At 42.9% G+C, this 20,273-nt stretch overlaps 1 protein-coding gene across 2 annotated transcripts in view; it reads left to right on the top strand.

Moving 5' to 3' along the window:
• necab2 (N-terminal EF-hand calcium binding protein 2) overlaps positions 1-20,273 on the top strand; it is a 117,281-nt gene that overhangs the window by 69,167 nt on the left and 27,841 nt on the right. For both annotated transcript variants that reach the window (XM_029696347.1, XM_029696346.1), the window contains exons 6-8: positions 11,705-11,844; positions 13,496-13,623; positions 17,346-17,425. In XM_029696347.1, coding sequence (XP_029552207.1) covers positions 11,705-11,844; positions 13,496-13,623; positions 17,346-17,425 — 348 coding nt within the window. The remainder of the gene's footprint in view (positions 1-11,704; positions 11,845-13,495; positions 13,624-17,345; positions 17,426-20,273) is intronic.

Genomic DNA, 20,273 nt, shown 5'->3' with positions numbered 1-20,273 from the left:
CATATAATACGATTAAATTATATTTTACATTAAAAACTAAAGTCTATCAGAATTCCAGTCATTCCAATAAATGTTATACCCCTTGATCTTCAAGAATAGGACTTGGAAGTATAGATTAGGAAAATTGTTTTACCTAAGCTAAGGACTTATTTGCCAGCCCTACTCTGTTGATTATAATTTTGTTGTCATGGAGGACTGATTGGGCTCATTGATTTGAGTTGAAAAATAAATGTTGTGCTCATGGAATGGCATGCTTTACAGAAAAGTGCTATTTACATGTGAAAAATGAATGCCATATGCTGCATTTTCTGTAGGCCTATTGTTTATTAGACACTCTAATGCACTTGTCCTCTTGCTCAGTTGTGCACCAGGGCCTCCCACTCCTCTTTCTATTCTGGTTAGAGCCAGTTTGCGCTGTTCTGTGAAGGGACTAGTACACAGCGTTGTACGAGATCTTCAGTTTCTTGGCAATTTCTCGCATGGAACAGCCTTAATTTCTCAGAACAAGAATAGGCTGACAAGTTTCATTAGAAAGTCTTTGTTTCGGGCCATTTTGAGCCTGTAATCGAACCCACAATTGCTGATGCTCCAGATACTCAACTAGTCTAAAGAAGGCCAGTTTTATTGCTTCTTTAATCACCACAACAGTTTTCAGCTGTGCTTACATAATTGCAAAACGGTTTCCTGATGATCAATAAGCCTTTTCAAATGATAAACTTGGATTAGGTAACATAACGTGCCATTGGAACACAGGAGTGATGTTTTCTGATACTGTAATTGGCCTCTGTACGCCTATGTAGATATTCCATTAAAAATCTGCCGTTTCCAGCTACAATAGTTATTTACAACATTAACAATGTCTACACTGTATTTCTGATCAATTTGATGTTATTTTAATGGACGAAAATGTTGCTTTTCTTTCAAAAACAAGGACATTTCTAAGTGACCCCAAACTTTTGAATGGTAGTGTATGTAAATGTTATCTATCTATCTATCTATCTATCTATCTATCTATCTATCTATCTATGTCTATCTGTCTATCTGTGTATCTATCTATCTGTCTATCTGTGTAATTTATAAGTCAAAAAATGTATGTAGCGATTACAGATGGCCCCTTTAAATATATCAAAAGTGTGTGAGTTTGAGCATGTGTCCATTAGGCCTATGGACTTTTAAAAAAGTAAGCATGAATTAGATTGAGCAATAAAAGCCCCACTTTTCTTCCATATGCTTGGATCCTCACTATGCAGCTGTTACAAGAGTGAATTCTTCACTGGCTGTCCACTGGTTTCAAAAACAATGATTGATAGGCAGCTTAAAGTTCTTGAATTCAACCATTATTAGGTTCAAATACACATTTAGATTTGTGAACAGCCATCCACAACAACCACAATCTGTAAGGCGCAAATAGCTAAATGAGAGAACAGCAGTGTGATTCACATCGATGCGCTATGTAGATATCAATAATAAGTGATATGCGTATCGCCGAGACTACACCACTGCTGTCATCCTTACCTCCAGGTGTTTATTCAAGTTGGATAATCTTTGGATGCCGACAGCAATCGCACCATTGGAAGACATAGCTTACAACTTTAGCCTACAAAAGCCTATTCCTGCGCTTTTACCGTGATCCATCAAACACATTTGGTGTGTCTGACTTGTGGTCAGACTCGCTCAGGTGGAACAAACTTAAACTTTCGCCTTTTTTCAATGCTGATTTGAATGTCAGTGAGAATTTTTTTCGCAAACACCCTTTCTGATTTTAAAAGTAATCCTCAAAGTAATAATCTAGTTTTTCAAAAGTATCTGTAATCTGATTACAATATTTTTGCTGGTAATGTAACAGATTACAGTTACCGTTTTTTGTTGTTGTAATCCCTTACATGTAACTGATTACATGTAATCCGTTACTCCCCAAGACAGGGTCAGCCTGACGACCTGCAGAAACTCACACAGCCATGGAATGACAGACATTGCAGCAAGTGGACGAAGAAAACAGAGACTTCATTTCACATTGTGGATTCACACACACACAAACACACACACACACACACAATGGAAGAGACACAGCTTAATCATTGGCTTCTTTGAGAGGAGGCTCCTCATCTCCTCCGTTCATTTTCTCCAGCAGTAGATCTAATCCCAGTCTTGTAAAGTCTCTACGACATAGATCCAGCAGCCGCTGAATGGTTGTATCAGTGCCTGAATAACTGGATTATGTCCTGACTCCTGCTTTTAAGTCTGGCTAATGCGATTGAGATTGAATCTTTTCTTTCATTTTCTCGGAAGCTTTGTCTAACTGGGTCTGCAGCAGGACCAGATCAGTTCTACTGATGCAGGCAGCACAGCACCTTTACCTGCCTGTCACTGTTCAGACTCCATCATGCAGGGAATGAGTTTAAACCCAGAGAAAATGACAAACCTTTCTTCAGCCACTCGAGAATGTGATAGTGTGAAAGTGTAACACTCGGTACCTGTGAACTTTACCTCATAATATAGTAGATGAAATACATTGTGACAAGTCCAACTTCGTCCTTGCCTAACTTCCCATATATCCGTCAATTTCAGGTTATGATAATGATATTTTGCAATGATTAAGTACACAACAGACGTCAGGTTGTCATGAAATATTCTTTAATATTGATATTGATTTTGCTTTCAGTCTTATGCAGAGCCTATTCTACAGCAAAGCCTTCCTCAGTCTTGCTCTCTCTCCATAGTCCAGCTAGTATGTAAACCTACCGACAAACGTGTGATCTCTGTTGGGAGATAAATATGCAAAGATAACTTGTGTTTTTAACTATTTTGAGGTGTAAACATTCCTATTTACACACTCCAAAGTCGCTGTTAGCTGACTTGAACCAATTAATAGTATCCTAGCAACAGTAGTCAATATGTTTCTCAGCAACACCATTTAGATATGCAAAAATTATATTTAAACTATATTTAAGCTTCCAATAAAGTATTTGACGATGCCAAGGCTACGGCTCACACATTATCATTAAGGAATCGTCAGGCACCGTCATCTTAGCAGTCGTAAAAATATGGGTTTCCAGGAGGTTATGTCTAGAAATGGATAAAAGTAACAAATATCACTCAACTCAATCCATCTCTCTCTCTGTCTCATACCAGATTCAACCCTCAGTATGTCTCACACAGTGACTCTTAGACCTTTCCTGTCTATGTCTGTATCTGTCCCTGGAGGGAGACCCTGTTAATAAAGAGACCATAGTCCTCAACAGGCTCTTCAGCTCACACACACAGAGCAGCAATTAGACCTCTAACACTGCTCATCATCATTAATCAGCCCACAGCAGCCAGGCTTAATGTTATCTATTAATTATCTCTCTCTCCCTGTGTGAAGACCAACAGTGATGGGATCGGTGGCTGGCTGGGCTTTGTCTCAGGTGCAACCTGCTACTCACTGCACACTAATATTTAATATTTAACAATCCCATTAGTTAAAACAAACGCCTTGACTGGTTTACCCACCTCTGAATTGCACTCATTTTACAGGTACACCCAATACAAGATATACCTTATGGATGGCTCGGAACTGTATTAGAGATTTTTTTTAAATGAGCCCTACAGTATTCACATGCATTTAGAGGTTGTGGCTATTTATCCAAGCCTGCCATTTCAATAATCACTTCTCCAGATGCATGTCATTTTCCTCAACCCTCGCATAGAGCTAGGAACCTCGTAACTTGTTAACGGTGCACGCTTTTGAACCCACATCCTTTAACAGTCTGCACTCTGCACACACACCCTTCCCTGAGTGTGCTAGATGACCTCTGTGTAATAGAATATGGGCCTGTGAGCCAACACTGTAGTATCCCCCTGCCTGTGTTACTATTACACTACTAATGGACCTCTCTGTCTGTCTTCCCTAGAGGACTGTTCAGCAGGCTGACCATTAGTGCAGTACACAAGGCCAACCACACACAGATATAATTGCAAGATAAGCACCCTCCTTTCATGTATCATATTTTGCTCTACCTGTGTCTCATTTTGCTTAGGACAGTCAAATAGTCTCTGTCTGTGCATGCAATATAGTATACCAGAGCATACCAAACATTAGCAACCCCTTCCTAATATTGAGTTGCACCCCCACCCCCCCACCCACCCTTTGCCCTCAGAACAGCTTCAATTAACATACGCACAATACACTATGCACTATACACACACGTACACCTGGATTTTGTGTTGATATGTGGTAGTGGAGTAGGGCCTGAGGACACACACTTAGTGTTTGGAAATCTGTTGTGAATGCATTGTAATGTTTTTTTAAATTGTATAACTGCCTTAATTTTTCTGGACCCCAGGAAGAGTAGCTGCTACAAATACAAATTTGTCGGGGCATCAACTACAAGGTGTCGAAAGCATTCAGGAATGTTGACTCCAATGCTTCCCACAGTTGTGTCAAGATGGCTGGATGTCCTTTGGGTAGTGGACCATTCTTGATACACGTAGGAAACTGTTGAACGTGACCAAGTAGCGTTGCAGTTCTTGACACAGTCAAACCAGTGCACCTGGCACCTACTACCATACCCCGTTCAAAGGCACTTAAATATTTTGTCTTGCCCATTCACCTTCTGAATGGCACACATGCACAATCCATGTCTCAATTGTCTCAAGGCTTAAAAAACATGATTTAACCTGTCTCCTCCCCTTCATCTACACTGATTTGAAGTGCATTTAACAGGTGACATCAATAAGGTATCAAAGCTTTCACCTGGATTCACCTGGTCAGTCTATGTCATGGAAAGAGCAGGTGTTCCTAATGTTTTGTAAACTCAGTGTATTTCCAATCCGTTGCATATATTTCTGATATTGTCACTACATTCCATCCTGCACTTGTAAACAACATTGTATCACTGTTTTGATTGTTTTTAATGAAAATACTGGCATGGTTGATTGCTATCTGGTTTACAGTGTGAAGGCTCTCAGTATTACTTTAGTGTAGTGTAGTTCTTTTGACCCTGTGTGCAAATGGAATCCTTCATCTCCATCCTCTCTCTGAGTGCTGCCAAGAGGGCTGACCAGAGTCGGGGCAAGGTTAGAGGCTGGACAGAACGGGGACAACCGCGGCAGTGGCAGGGGCAAGCAGATGCAGAGAACGGTAGAGGAATGACCACACTCTTAAGCCTCCTCCTTCCTGATGTATCCCTATAACCTGAACTCTACAACCTCAAAAACACATCTGATGCTGATGAAACATGGCCACGGTGCCAACCACAGATCAAATCAAATCAAATTGTATTTGTCACATGCGCCGAATACAACAGGTGTAGACCTTACAGTGAAATGCTTACTTACAGGCTCTAACCAATAGTGCAAAAAAGGTATTAGGTGAACAATAGGTAGGTAAAGAAATAAAACAACAGTAAAAAGACAGGCTATATACAATAGCGAGGCTATAAACGTAGCGAGGCTACATACAGACACCGGTTAGTCAGGCTGATTGAGGTAGTATGTACATGTAGATATGGTTAAAGTGACTATGCATATATGATGAACAGAGAGTAGCAGTAGCTTAAAAGAGGGGGTTGGCGGGTAGTTTAGCATCTGCTTCATCTGACCACTTTTTTATAGACCAAGTCACTGGTGCTTCCTGCTTTAATTTTAGCTTGTAAGCAGGAATCAGGAGGATAGAGTTGTGGTCTGATTTACCAAATGGAGGGCGAGGGAGAGCTTTGTACGCGTCTCTGTGTGTGGAGTACAGGTGATCAATAATTTTTTTCCCTCTGGTTGCACATTTAACATGTTGATGGAAATTTGGTAGAACTGATTTAAGTTTCCCTGCATTAAAGTCTCCGGCCACTTGGAGCGCCGCCTCTGGGTGAGTGGTTTCCTGTTTGCACTCAGTCAGCTGTATGAGGAAATAAGCAATCTTAGTGCCAGCATCTGTCTGTTGTGGTAAATAAACAGCCACGAAAAGTATAGCTGAAAACTCTCTAGGCAAGTAGTGTGACCTGCAATTTATCACAATATACTCTACTTCAGGCGAGCAAAATCTAGAGCCTTCCTTAGATTTCGTGCACCAGCTGTTGTATACAAATATGCACAGACCCCCCCCCCCCCCATCTTACCGGAGTGTACTATTCTATCTTGCCGGTGCAGTGTATATCCCGCAAGCTGAATATCCATGTCGTCATTCAAACATAGGATATAGGATAACATAGGATATTACAGTTTTTGATGTCCCGTTGGTAGGATATTCGTGATCGTACCTCGTCTAGTTTATTGTCCAATGATTGCACGTTGGCGCGTAGTATTGACGGTAACGGAAGCTTTCCCACCCGCCTTTTCCTGGTCCTGACCAGGCATCCGGCTCTTTGTCCTCTGTACCTGCGTCGCTTCCTCTAGCAAATAACGGGGATGTTGGCCCTGTCGGGTGTTTGGAGAATGTCTTGTGCGTCTTGCTTGTTGAAGAAAAAATCTTTGTCTAATCCGAGGTGTGTGATCGCTGTCCTGATATCCAGAAGCTCTTTTTTGCCATAAGATACGGTTGCAGAAACATTATGTAAAAAAGAAGTTACAAATAACGCAGAAAAAAACATATAATAGCACAATTGGTTGGGCGCCCGTAAAACTGCTGCTATTTCTTCCGGCGCCATTTTGTATAATCAAATTGTACTTGTCACATGTGCTGAATACAACAGGTGTAGACCTTATAGTGAAATGCTTACTTACAAGACCTTAACCAACAATGCAGTATGAAAATACCCCCCCCCCCCTCCCAAAAAAGTAAGAGATAAGAATAACAAATAATTAAAGAGCAGCAGTAAATAACAATAGCGGGGCTATATACAGGGGGTACTGGTACAGAGTCAATGTCAATGTGCGGGGGCACCGGTGTCAAGGTAATATGTACATGTAGGTAGAGTTATTAAAGTGACTATGCATAGATAATAACAGAGTAGCAGCAGCGTTCTGGGGGAGGGGGGGCAATGCAAATAGTTTGGGTAGCCATTTGATTAGCTGTTCAGGAGTCTTATGGCTTGGGGGTAGAAGCTATTTAGGAGCCTCTTGGACCTAGACTTGGCGCTCCGGTACCGCTTGCCGTGCGGTAGCAGAGAGAACAGTCTATGACAAGGGTGGCTGGGGTCTTTGACAATTTTTAGGGCCTTCCTCTGATACCGCCTGGTATAGATGGCAGGAAGCTTGGCCTCGGTGATGTACTGGGCCATACACACTACCCTCTGTAGTGCCTTGCGGTCGGAGGCCGAGCAGTTGCCATACCAGGCAGTGATGCAACCCATCAGGATGCTCTCAATGGTGCAGCTGTAAAACCTTTTGAGGATCTGAGGACCCATGCCAAATCTTTTCAGTCTCCTGAATAGGTTTTGTCATGCCCTCTTCATGACTGTCTTGGTGTGCTTGGACCGTGTTAGTTTGTTGGTGCTGTGGACGCCAAGGGACTTGAAGCTCTCAACCCGCTCCACTACAGCCCCCTCGATGAGAATGGGGGCATGCTCTGTCCTCCTTTTCCTGTGGTCCACAATCATCTCCTTTGTCTTGATCACGTTGAGGGAATGGTTGTTGTCCTGGCACCACATGGTCAGGTCTCTGACCTCCTCCCTATAGGCTGTCTCATTGTTGTCGGTGATCAGGCCTACCACTGTTGTGTCATCAGCAAACTTAATGATGGTGTTGGAGTCGTGCCTGGCCGTGCAGTCATGAGTGAACAGGGAGTACAGGAGGGGGCTGAGCACGCACCCGTGTTGACGATCAACGTAGCGGATGTGTTGTTACTTACCCATACCACCTGGGGGCGGCCCTTTCAGAGGTCCAGGATCCAGTTGCAGAGGGAGGTGCTTAGTCCCAGGATCCTTAGCTCTGTGAGGAGCTTTGAGGGTAATATGGTGTTGAACGCTGAGCTGTAGTCAATGAATAGCATTCTCACATAGGTGTTCCTTTTGTCCAGGTGTGAAAGGGCAGTGTGGAGTGCAATAGAGATTGCATCATCTGTGGATCTGTTGGTGCGGTATGCAAATTGAAGTGGGTTTAGGGTTTCTGGGATAATGGTGTTGATATGAGCCATGACCAGCCTTTCAAAGCATTTCATGGCTACAGACGTGAGTGCTACGGATCGGTAGTCATTTAGGCAGGTTACCTTAGTTTTCTTGGGCACAGGGACTATGGTGGTCTGTTTGAAACATGTTGGTATTGCAGACTCAGACAGGGAAAGGTTGAAAATGTCAGTGAAGACACTTGCCAGTTGGTCAGCGCATGCTCGGAGTACACATTCTGGTAATCAATCCATCTGGCCCTGCGGCCTTGTGAACATTGATCTGTTTGAAGGTCTTACTCACATCAGCTGCGGAGAGCGTGATCACACAGTCATCCGAAACAGCTGATGCTCTAATGCATGTTTCAGTGTTACTTGCCTCGAAGCGAGCATAGAACTTATTTAGCTCGTCTGGTAGGCTCGTGTCACTGGGCAGCTCTCGGCTGTGCTTCCCTTTATAGTCTGTAATAGTTTGCAAACCCTGCCACTTAGTCCTGTATTGATGCTTTGCCTGTTTGATGCTTCGTCGGAGGGCATAGCGGGATTTCTTATAAGCTTCCGGGTTAGCGTCCCGCTCCTTGAATGCCTCAGCTCTACCCTTTAGCTCAGTGTGAATGTTGCCTGTAATCCATGGCTTCTGGTTAGGGTATGTATGTACAGTCACTGTAGGGATGACGGATGTGGTGTACTCCTCAATGACATCGGAAGAATCCCTGAAAATATTCCAGTCTGTACTAGCAAAGCAGTCCTGTAGTTTAGCATCTGCTTCATTTGACCACTTTTTTTATAGACCGAGTCACTGGTGCTTCCTGCTTTAATTTTAGCTTGTAAGCAGGAATCAGGAGAATAGAATTATGGTCAGATTTGCCAAATGGAGGGCAAGGGAGAGCTTTGTACGTGTCTCTATGTGTGGAGTAAAGGTGGTCTAGAATTTTCTTTCCTCTGGTTGCACATTTAACATACTGATAGAAATGAGGTAAAACTGATATAAGTTTCCCTGCATTGAAGTCCCCAGCCACTAGGAGCGCCTCCTCTGGATGAGCATTTTCCTGTTTGCTTATGGCGGTATACAGCTCATTGAGTGCGGTTTTAGTGCCAGCATCGGTCTGTGGTGGTATGTAGACAGCTACGTAAAATACAGATGAAAACTCTCTAGGTAGATAGTGTGGTCTACAGCTTATCATGAGGACTCTACCTCAGGCGAGCAAAACCTCGAGAGTTCCTTAGATATCGTGCACCAGCTGTTGTTCACATATATGCATAGGCCCATTCCATTCTGTCTGCATCTTTACTATACCAGCTCCGCAATGTCCATAGTGTGCAATTTGAGTACACATTTATAACTGTTCTATGAGACAGCTTCAGTAGCTTCTCTAATGTCACATTTAAATACATATTTAATATTTGATGATCAGACTTGGATTAATATTAATTATTTGGTATTCAATCACCAGAAACACCAATACAAAGATTCAGCACATTGCCTCACCTTTTCTTTTCATACCAGTATGAAAACTGTTTCTGAACCTCCAGTCGTGGCCAAAAGTTTTGAGAATGACAAATATTAATTTCCACAAAGTTTGCTGCTTCAGTGTCTTTAGATGTTTTTGTCAGATGTTACTATGGAATACTGAAGTGTAATTACAAGCATTTCATAAGTGTCAAAGGCTTTTATTGACAATTACATGAAGTTGATGCAAAGAGTCAATATTTGCAGTGTTGACCCTTCTTTTTCAAGACCTCTGCAATCCGCCCTGGCATGCTGTCAATTAACTTCTGGGCCACATCCTGACTGATGGCAGCCCATTCTTGCATAATCAATGCTTGGATTTTGTCAGAATTTGTGGGTTTTTGTTTGTCCACCCACCTTTTGGAGGATTGACCACAAGTTCTCAATGGGATTAAGGTCTGGGGAGTTTCCTGGCCATGGACCCAAAATATCGATGTTTTGTTCCCCGAGCCACTTAGTTATCACTTTTGCCTTATGGCAAGGTGCTCATGCTGGAAAAGGCATTGTTCGTCACCAAACTGTTCCTGGATGGTTGGGAGAAGTTGCTCTCGGAGGATGTGTTGGTACCATTCTTTATTCATGGCTGTGATCTTAGGCAAAATTGTGAGTGAGCCCACCCCCTTGGCTGAGAAGCAACCCCACACATGAATGGTCTCAGGATGCTTTACTGTTGGCATGACACAGGACTGATGGTAGTGCTCACCTTGTCTTCTCCGGACAAGCTTTTTTCCGGATGCCCCAAACAATCGAAAAGGGGATTCATCAGAGAAAATGACTTTACCCCAGTCCTCAGCAGTCCAATCCCTGGACCTTTTGCAGAATATCAGTCTGTCCCTGATGTTTTTCCTGGAGAGAAGTGGCTTCTTTGCTGCCCTTCTTGACACCAGGCCATCCTCCAAAAGTATTCACCTCACTGTGCTTGCAGATGCATTCACACCTGCCTGCTGCCATTCCTGAGCAAGCTCTGTACTGGTGGTGCCCCGATCCCGCAGTTGAATCAACTTTAGGAGACGGTCCTGGCGCTTGCTGGACTTTCTTGGGCGCCCTGAAGCCTTCTTCACAACAATTGAACCGCTCTCCTTGAAGTTCTTGATGATCTGATAAATGTTTGATTTAGGTGCAATCTTACTGGCAGCAATATCCTTGCCTGTGAAGTCCTTTTTGTGCAAAGCAATGATGACGGCAAGTAACCATGTTTGACAGAGGAAGAACAATGATTCCCAGCACCACCCTCCTTTTGAAGCTTCCAGTCTGTTATTCAAACTCAATCAGCATGACAGAGTGATCTCCAGCCTTGTCCTCATCAACACTCACACCTGTGTTAACGAGAGAATCACTGACATGATGTCAGCTGGTCCTTTTGTGGCAGGGCTGAAATGCAATGGAAATGTTGTTTGGGAATTCAGTTCATTTGCATGGCAAAGAGGGACCTTGCAATTAATTGCAATTCATCTGATCACTCTTCATAACATTCTGGAGCATAAGCTAATTGCCATCATACAAACTGAGACAGCAGACTTTGTGAAAATTAATATTTGTGTCATTCTCAAAACTTTTGGCCACGACTGTACAGCCGCCATTTGCTGAGATAACGGAATTTGATATTCACTTTCTGTTTTCTTGGCCTGTTTTTCTGTCATAAGAAATGATCAGTCTGATGTAACAAAGTGTTCTAATTATCTCAATAATCTTAGTGTGTGTCTGCTTACAAGTGCTGACTATGAAGTTTATCGCAAAAAATATAAAGCTTGTTTGACAGCATGGACCATTTCCCCACAATGACAAAGCAGGAAGAATATTGATTATTTCAACCAGTTAAATTAACCTGACAATAGATGAGTATGGCCAAGGCTGCATCCTAGCGGACTACTGCCTTTGAAACAGAAACTGTCCTTAGATCTGTCTGACTGTGCAGTTCTGAGCCAGTTTATAAACTCCTTAAATGTTATCACCCTATTTTTAGTATTTTTCTTTTAAGCTTAGAGAAAGTGTCTGTCTTCAACTTTGAAAAACCCTTTAACACTCAGAAACTATGAAATGTGCATTTGGCAAAAAGCACTTTGCAGGAGGGAAGCTTTCATAGGCAGTGAAAGACATAGAGAGGGACTTACCTGATATGTGTTCAGGCGATGTGCAGAAAGGTGCCAAGGCTTCTCTCATTCTCTATCTTCTCTCCCCAGGTGTACGAGCGAGGGACCAACGTGGAGCAATTTGTTACTCGCTTCCTGTTGAAGGAATCAGCAAATCAGATCCAGTCTCTGCTAAACTCGGTGGAAAGTGCTGTGGATGCTATTGATGAGCAGCATTGTAGCCAATCAGGGTGAGTCGTCAAGGGAGGAGGGAAAGGGAAAGGGGGATACCTAGTCAGTTGTACAACTGAATGCCTTCAACTGAAATGTGTCTTCCGCATTTAACCCAACCTCTCTGAATCAGAGAGGTGCGGGGGGCTGCCTTAATCAATATCCACGTCTTCGGCACCCGGGGAACAGTGGGTTAACTGCCTTGCTCAGGGGCAGAACGACAGATTTTTACCTTGTCAGGACGCCACTGCTGTGTCATGTCATTATGTGTGAAATTGAGACTGGCAGTTCCCCAAATCAAAAGCCACTCAGGTTCCTAGCTACACTACATTACCAAAAGTATGTGGACACCTGCTTGTCGAACATCTCATTCCAAAATCATGGGCATTAATATGGAGTTGGTCTCCCGTTTGCTGCTATAACAGCCTCCACTCTTCTGGGAAGGCTTTCCAATAGATGTTGGAATATTGCTGCGGGGACTTGCTTCCATTCAGCCACAAGAGCATTTGTGAGTTCAGGCACTGATGTTGGGCGATTAGGCTTGGCTCGCAGTCGGTGTTCCAATTAATCCCAAAGGTGTTCGACGGGGTTGAGGTCAGGGCTCTGTGCAGGCCAGTCAAGTTCTCCATCACCGATCTTGAAAAAACATTTCTGTATGGTCCTCGCTTTGTGCACAGATGCATTGTCATGCTGAAACAGGAACGGGCCTTCTCCAAACCGTTGCCACAAAGTTGAAACCACAGAATCGTCAAGAATGTCATTGTATGCTGTAGCGTTAAGATTTCCCTTCACTGGAACTAAGGGGCTTCATAGGCCCAGACCATTATTCCTCCTCCACCAAACTTGACAGTTGGCACTATGCATTTGGACAGGTAGTGTTCTTCTGGCATCCGCCAAACCCAGAGTAGTCCATCAGACTGCCAGATGGTGAAGCATGATTCATCACTACAGAGAACGCGTTTTCACTGCTCCAGAGTCTAATGGCGGTGAGATTTACACAACTCCAGCCGATGCTTGGCATTGCGCATAGTGATTTTAGGCTTGTTTATGGCTGCTCGGACATGGAAACCCATTTCGTGAAGCTCCCAACGAACAGTTATTGTGCTGACGTTGCTTCCAGAGGCAGTTTGGAACTCTGTAGTGAGTGTTGCAAACGAGGACAGATGATTTTTATGCGCTACACGCTTCAGCACTCGGCGGTCCCGTTCTGTGAGCTTGTGTGGCTTACCACTTCACGGCTGAGTCGTTGTTGATCCTAAAAGTTTCCACTTCACAATAACGGCACTTACAGTTGAACGGGCCAGCACTAGCAGGGCAGAAATTTGATGAACTGACTTGTTGGAAAGGTGGCATCCTATGACGGTGCCACGTTGAAAGTCACTGAGCTCTTCAGTAAGGCCATTCTACTGACAATGTTTGTTTATGGGGATTACATGACTGTGTGCACAATTTTATACACCTGTCAGCAACAAGTGTGGCTGAAATAGCCGAATCCACTAATTTCAAAGGGTGTCCACATACTTTTCTATATATAGTGTATGTGCCTTCTCTACTTACTGTGTTCCTCCCTCACCCTCCCTCTCTCTCTCATGCCGCTCTCTCTTTATCTCTCTCTCTCATGCCTCTCTCTCTTTATCTCTCTGTCTCTCATCCCTCTCTCTCTATGTGAAGGTATCCCACTAAGGTCAGTCCACGGGTTCCAGAGAAACGGTATGAAAAACCAGTGCCTGACTACCCTCCTAACAACAGAGTCCGTACTGCCAAGGATGTTGCCCCGAGGAACATCAACACTGCTACAGGTCAGACCTCTGCATGTGTCACGCACATGCTACACTGATGTACATCTCTCATTGACGTAGGTTTGTATTGATTGCAGTCGATTATCCAGCCGCTTCTTCAATCTGCAGATTAATTTAAGTGATGTACTCTAACTTTTTTCTCCTTTAGTCTCCCTAGAGACACATCACATTTAAGCATAATGTAGCCTTGTCAACCAAATGCAATGTAAATGCTTTCTGAATGAAGTGTGACACATTTGTCGGTTGCATTTGTGATTAGCTTGAAGAGAAGCATGGGAGCATTAATCAAGTGCAATGGATATCAAAAACTCTGTTCTCTTCAGGCAGAGTGATTTATTTCCCATTTTCTATCTCAATTTCAATCAATCATCTACAGAAACATGGAGATGTGCCTGGCAGCTCTAGCTCTCCCACAGAGGAGAGAAGTAGAAGGGAGAGAGGGAGGCAGAGAGAGGGAGGCAGAGAGAGGGAGGGAGGCAGAGAGAGGGAGGAAGTGAGGGAGGCAGAGAGAGGGAGGAAGTGAGGGAGGCAGAGAGAGGGAGGGAGGCAGAGCGAGGGAGGGAGGCAGAGCGAGGGAGGCAGGCAAGCAGAGCGAGGGAGGGAGGCAGACAGAGGGAGGCAGAAAAAGGGAGGGAGGGGCTATACAATGACACAGATCGATCAAAAAGGCACATATATTCTGCACTGCAGCCCTCACTTCGGTTCGGAGGCAAGCCACTGTAGAGAAGGTTTAAGCACAAACAGCTAGTATATTTATGGCTATCAGTAGCAATAACAAAATGGTCTTCTAAAACCATTGTATATGCCAGACACCATCATTTTTTTAGTTTTCCTTCATTTGGAACCACAATGAAATGTAAGCTGTTTCATGGTGCTTCTGTCTCAAACACGATTCTTGAATCAATCCATTTAAATCAGATTCCATAACGTACAGCATTCAGAGCAGTTACAAAAGCCATAAACAAAGAGTGCCCAGTTATCATGCATGCAGTAGATAAGCATTACGTAAGTATCCAGTGGTTTGGAAGTAGACCATAAGTGCTGAAAACAGTAACTTTTCAATGGGGATAACTAATCCCTATTTCCCTGAATCCATTCCTGTATTTCAATTAGAGCACGGCTCCACTGTAAATCTGGAGCTTCTGCCTATGGCCTCACAAATTAATTCCAGTTTTTTTGTGACACAGATAGAGGCCAATAATTCCCTTTGAAGTTTAGCAGTGTTTTCTACCCATCACCACTCTCTTCCCCTCTCTTCTCTTCCTCCCTGCTATAGTTTCCATCTCTCTCCATGTGTAATGAAACACTCAGACAGCTTCTTAACACTGACTCACATACTGTGAATATTCATAGGCTATTCATACTCCCTTCCACTCACTTGCTGTAACAAATGATATGTTGTAAGAAGTGCCACTTTTGAAGGGTTTTGAGAGGTATTCAGTAACTTAATTGATTTAGGAATGATGCGCATAGAGAAGGAGGGCTATGAGATTGATTAGCAGTATATCATGAAGTAGCCATTTCATTGCCGGGCTACCCAGACTCCTTGCTCTGGACAAACGCTACGCCACGCCCATGGATGTTAGTTTCTTCTCCGCAATAAGTCTGGATCTGAGTACTTGCCCAACCCTTCAACAAACGCGAACACATCTGGGTCCGTCTGATTGGTCCAGAAACTGATGGGTTGGGCCAGAGCCAGAACACTAGTGGATAAAGCGGCAGTTTGAAAATGTGTCATTGGCTTTGATACTCTGATTGGTTAAAGACAATCCAATCGCGTTTTACTTTGTTTTTTACAACACCCCTCGTGCCTCTCGTCACCACAAATGACTTCAATGATGGCAGTCTCAGACTAAAGTATGTAGCAAACAACATAGAAGAGGACAATTTAGTGTGAGCCGTCAGGCTAGCCTTTTCACACATGGCCTTATGCGGCTTTCCTGATAATGTACTCTACTTGACAAGAAAAGTAACCATTGGCCAAGTTGTAACAATTAATTATAACCCAAATTCAAAATTGCTCTCCTTTGATTAACCACTGTGCAAATATTGGTTGAATCGATGTTGTTTCCACATCATTTGAACAAAATAATTAAATGTGATGTCATTGAATCAACTTGGAAAACTGATTGGATTTGCAAAAAGACATCAACATAAGCAACATTTTTATCACCCAACTTTTAACCTAAATCCTGTGATGTGATTTTTTTGTTGTTGATTTCATGTTAAATTAATTTTAGTTGACATTGAACTGACTTTGGTGCCCAGAGGGAACAGTCTTTATAGAATTGTACTGCAGTTAAATTAACACTTAATTCTGACACCAGTTTAAAATGTCCTGTTTGGGCCATAAAAGCCAGTATTACAGCTGTCAGAGGCTGGGGAGAGGACCTTGATTGGATCCAGCTTTGTCTGGGGAGAGGACCTTGATTGGATCCAGCTTTGTCTGGCCTGTCATTTGAGAACACTAGAAAGAAAATATTGATCAATACCTCCCTATGCCCCCCCTCTCTGTTTCTCACTTTAACATTCACTTGTTCTTCTCTCACTATCCCCCTCTCTCGTTCTCTTTCTCCATTTCGCACTTTTGTCAAATATATTTATTCTTGCTGTTTGTCCTACTGTTTCTTTTGCTATATCTCTTTTTTTTATCATGGCAGGCAATACATTCTGGTTGCAGAATCTGTCTGTGCTCTCTGTTTACTGATCAGAGAATACTTTGCCAGTGAAAATGCTAAATGTAAACATTCAGTTTTGTAACTGCAGGAGTATTTGACACCTTGGGTGAAAAGTTATTTTTAAATGAGCCATTGTTCATTGTGCAATGCTACCTGAGGCAAGGAACACTCCCCCGTGCATTTTGACAAGAGTGTGTGTCTGTTTGTGGTTGTGTGTGTGAGTGTGCAGGCACCAGCCTGAGTCATGTACATTTTCCTTGCACATAGCTTATCTGCAACTGTGCCATATGTTAGACAGTATGCTGAGACAGCTGCACATGGAGACAGCTGTCTGTCGTTACCATGGCTAGTCAAGACTAATGACTGCTCTCCTGCATTTGACAAAGACCATGCTCAAATAGCTTGGACTGCCATTCAAGCCCAACTGACCAAATGTGCCCGCTTCAAATGTCTCTATGGTTACGGCTGGTAGGTTCCAAAACGCAGGGGGAAGTGTCATCCTCTAATTGGCTTGGCACCTTGAGAGGTGATGATTTTAAAGAGCAGGAAGCCCTTTTTCCACCACTAATTGGCTGTGTGGCACCACATAGAGGGGAGAAGAATGGAATGATTAATATTGTTGTCTCATATTTATTTCTGCCTCAATGAAGCCTCCTATTCCAGGGCTTCTAAGTGTATTTGACTCTACTGGCCTTTACAGCACATACTACTATCCGGGGTGACTTAAAAAGGCAAAGCTAATGACAAGAGCCAGGTGCGCTAGAATACAATGTATTATTGCTTTCTAAACAGAGCTGAAAAGCAATAAAGACCCTTTACTTCTGAGGCACTGTGAATATATTTCAACTTCAAACCTTGAATAGACATGATTTTTTCTGATTAACAAATGCAGTTGCCTATTTATCAGACCTGGTTGGAACTCTTTATTTCTGTCAAATATTCATATACTGTGGAGAAAAGGATCTGTATCAAGATCTCTATCATAAAATGCGTTGAATGCTGGGAGTGTGTTGGCGTCAGGTGTTGTGTGATCTGTTCAATCAGGGGTGGTGGAGGTGAGGAAAGAGACTCTGGAGGCACAGATTAACCGACTGGCTGAGCTGATTGGACGCCTTGAGAACAAGGTAAGAACCCCCCCACCCTACTCTACATTACTTCAGGTACAAAGGTAATCTGTCCTGGCTTTGGTAAGTGGTCACATGTAATACACTTTTCATTGATGTCATGACTGGCTTCTTCAACACAGCCTCGGTCCTCAGCTAGTTAACTCACCTCTGCCGTATCAAAATGCTTTATCAATATGGGTCTCCCAACAAAGGTCATTAGCAGTAATAACACCACACAACAGATGAGATACTTGGCGCAACTTGCGCTGTAGTATGGTCAGAATACAGAGCTGGCCTATCTCTAGTACATTCCAGGGTGGCAGGTAGCCTAGGGGTTAAGAGCGTTGGGCCAGTAACCGAAAGGTTGCTGGTTCAAATCTATCGATGTGCCCTTGAGCAAGGCACTTAACCCTAAATTGCTCCTGTAACTCATTAAATTACTAAAATGTCAAATAAAATGGTGCCTCTTTAGCACATCTCCAACGACACATCTCATCTGTGCTGTACCTCCCAGTAATTATGCTGAGAGAAACCCAGGGACCTGAGATGAGATTCAGGCTGTGTTGGGGAAAGCATTACTGTAAACCCAGTTATTACTGCTCTCTCTCCCCCAGTGGGGGATGTGGCGGGAAGGGATGTGAAAGAAAAATACAAAGGAAGGAATTATTGAGCCTTGATGAACTATTGCAATATGTTTAGCTATTTCTTTCACCTATCCCTCCCTCCCTCTCACTCACTAGCTCTCTTCTCCCTCGTGCCCTCCCACTACTCTTTTCCTCATGCTCTCTCTGTCTCCCTCTCTCTCTCTCTCTCTCATTCTTTGTTCTTTCTTTATCTATCCATCTCTCTCTGCTCTTTGTCTCTCCCCATTGCCCATGTCTTGTAGGCAGTAAGCATGGTAGACTAATGGAGTCCCCAGTTAATTCTGTTGTCTCTGGCAGGCAGGCAAGTTCTTATTGCAGCTAAGAATAGCTGAACGGGTTTATTCCACGCTCGATGAAGCACCCCTTAGAGAACAGGAAAGGAGCTGTCAGATCCCAGTAAAGATTCCTAAATGGGAGGATTTCTGAGTCACAGTGCTAGGCGCGATCCTGAAGCAGTTAACTGTACTGTACGTCTGTGGTGGGAGCAGACAAACGTTCCCTCACAGGAAAGATGTATTAGCAGTGGGCGGGGCTGTTTGCCACAAGTGCTTATTATCCATGTTATAGGAGAGGGACTGTACAAATTCCCGGGTGTGAAAACAATTATTACAAAATGGTTTAGAACGGAGCGAGAATTTTGTTTACTGGATGCAGTTATGACTAACATGCATCGCACAAATTGAGTTGTCTTCTGCCTCACGAGATCAAAGTAGTAATCCCCTCAGCTATCTCTGTGTGCTATCTCTGTGTGCTATCTCCATATGGAAAAAGCCAATCTTATACAAGTGAATGTAATGGTTAACTTTTTTGGGGTTTGATTTCTCATACAAGCAGACATATGCTTTAAATTGCTAGTCCTAAACAATGTGCCTAATTTGCACACACTGAAGGCCCTGATTTTCATAGCCATGTCCCATCTAGTCATTGTATATTATCTGCAGGATGATTTTACCCAGAGGTGACCTCAGGCCCATCCCAGATGTGCTCTTGTTGTCTGTAGAATGCTTGCCTGCTGCTTCAAGAAGCATAATTTCCTTTTCCCGTTGTGTCATTATAAAGACCTCAATTACCGTGGCAACTGGAGCACCAGCCCGCTTTCTTCCACAAGCAGCCCTCGTATTGCTACAGTATTTGGTTCTGTATGAAAGAAAATTCCAGGATCTCAAACTCACATTGAGACACATCTGCGTTGAGTCATCATGCACCATTATGCACTCAGTAAGACATTTGTGGGAAGGATTCTGCTATACAATACAGTGTTTCACTCCACTCCCACCGGAAAGCAGAGAGTAACTTCAGAAACATCACAGAATGTGACATTTTCTCAGTTTTCAATAGTTACGGTCCATATGCAGCCTGCTGTAGACTTCAGAATAATAGGACACAGAGTGACTGCATTGCTCATGCCATTGTTACCTGACTCAGTTGATCCAGCCCATGTTCTCCTATCACTGCTTTGGATTGGATTTAAGACTGGGAGATGGGAAATATAGCTCTCCAATACAGTGGTGCCTTTTCTGGGCTTTACATCTCTGATTAAGATCTCTGTGATTACTTGTTTGAGCTCTTGATCTCTAATGTCAACACATGCAATATTAAATGTAGTGTCTACACATGCAATTGTAAATGTTATCTTGAAGGCCCTTCCACATTATCCTGTGTGATAACTACCCTCTGCAGTGTAACATTTTCCTCTACAGATCTGTGAGTATATTAGCTAGCTAAACGATATAGCATGTCACATTATTCAAGTCAGATGTCTGTTCAAAAGGAAATCAAGCCTTTCTCTCATTACAGCGACAATCCATTATAGGGGTGGGGGTGTAGTTTGACAGTTTGAAGGGAACTCCATTGTTAACTGTAATAAAGGGGTCATAAAGCAGCAATAAAAGTATAATTCATGACTACCTTAGTTACTGCAGTTTTTATTCACTTCCTAACCAGATGAATATATTGCTCATGGTTTATGAGCAATATAGTGATTATGTGTTTATGTATTCCAGGAGAGTATTGTTGAATTTCTTGTTATCTTTCTCAATTTTGTCATCTGACACATGTATATTATAAAAATATATATATAACAGTACCAGTCAAAAGTTTGGACACACCTACTCATTCAAGGATTTTTCTTTATTTTTACTATTTTCTACAATGTAGAATAATAGTGAAGACATCAGAACTATGAAATAACACATATGGAATCATGTCGTAACCAAAAAAGT

Source organism: Salmo trutta, chromosome 17 (genome assembly GCF_901001165.1).
Source record: "Salmo trutta chromosome 17, fSalTru1.1, whole genome shotgun sequence".
NCBI lineage: Eukaryota > Metazoa > Chordata > Actinopteri > Salmoniformes > Salmonidae > Salmo > Salmo trutta.
This window is presented reverse-complemented; position numbering and strand designations above follow the sequence as displayed.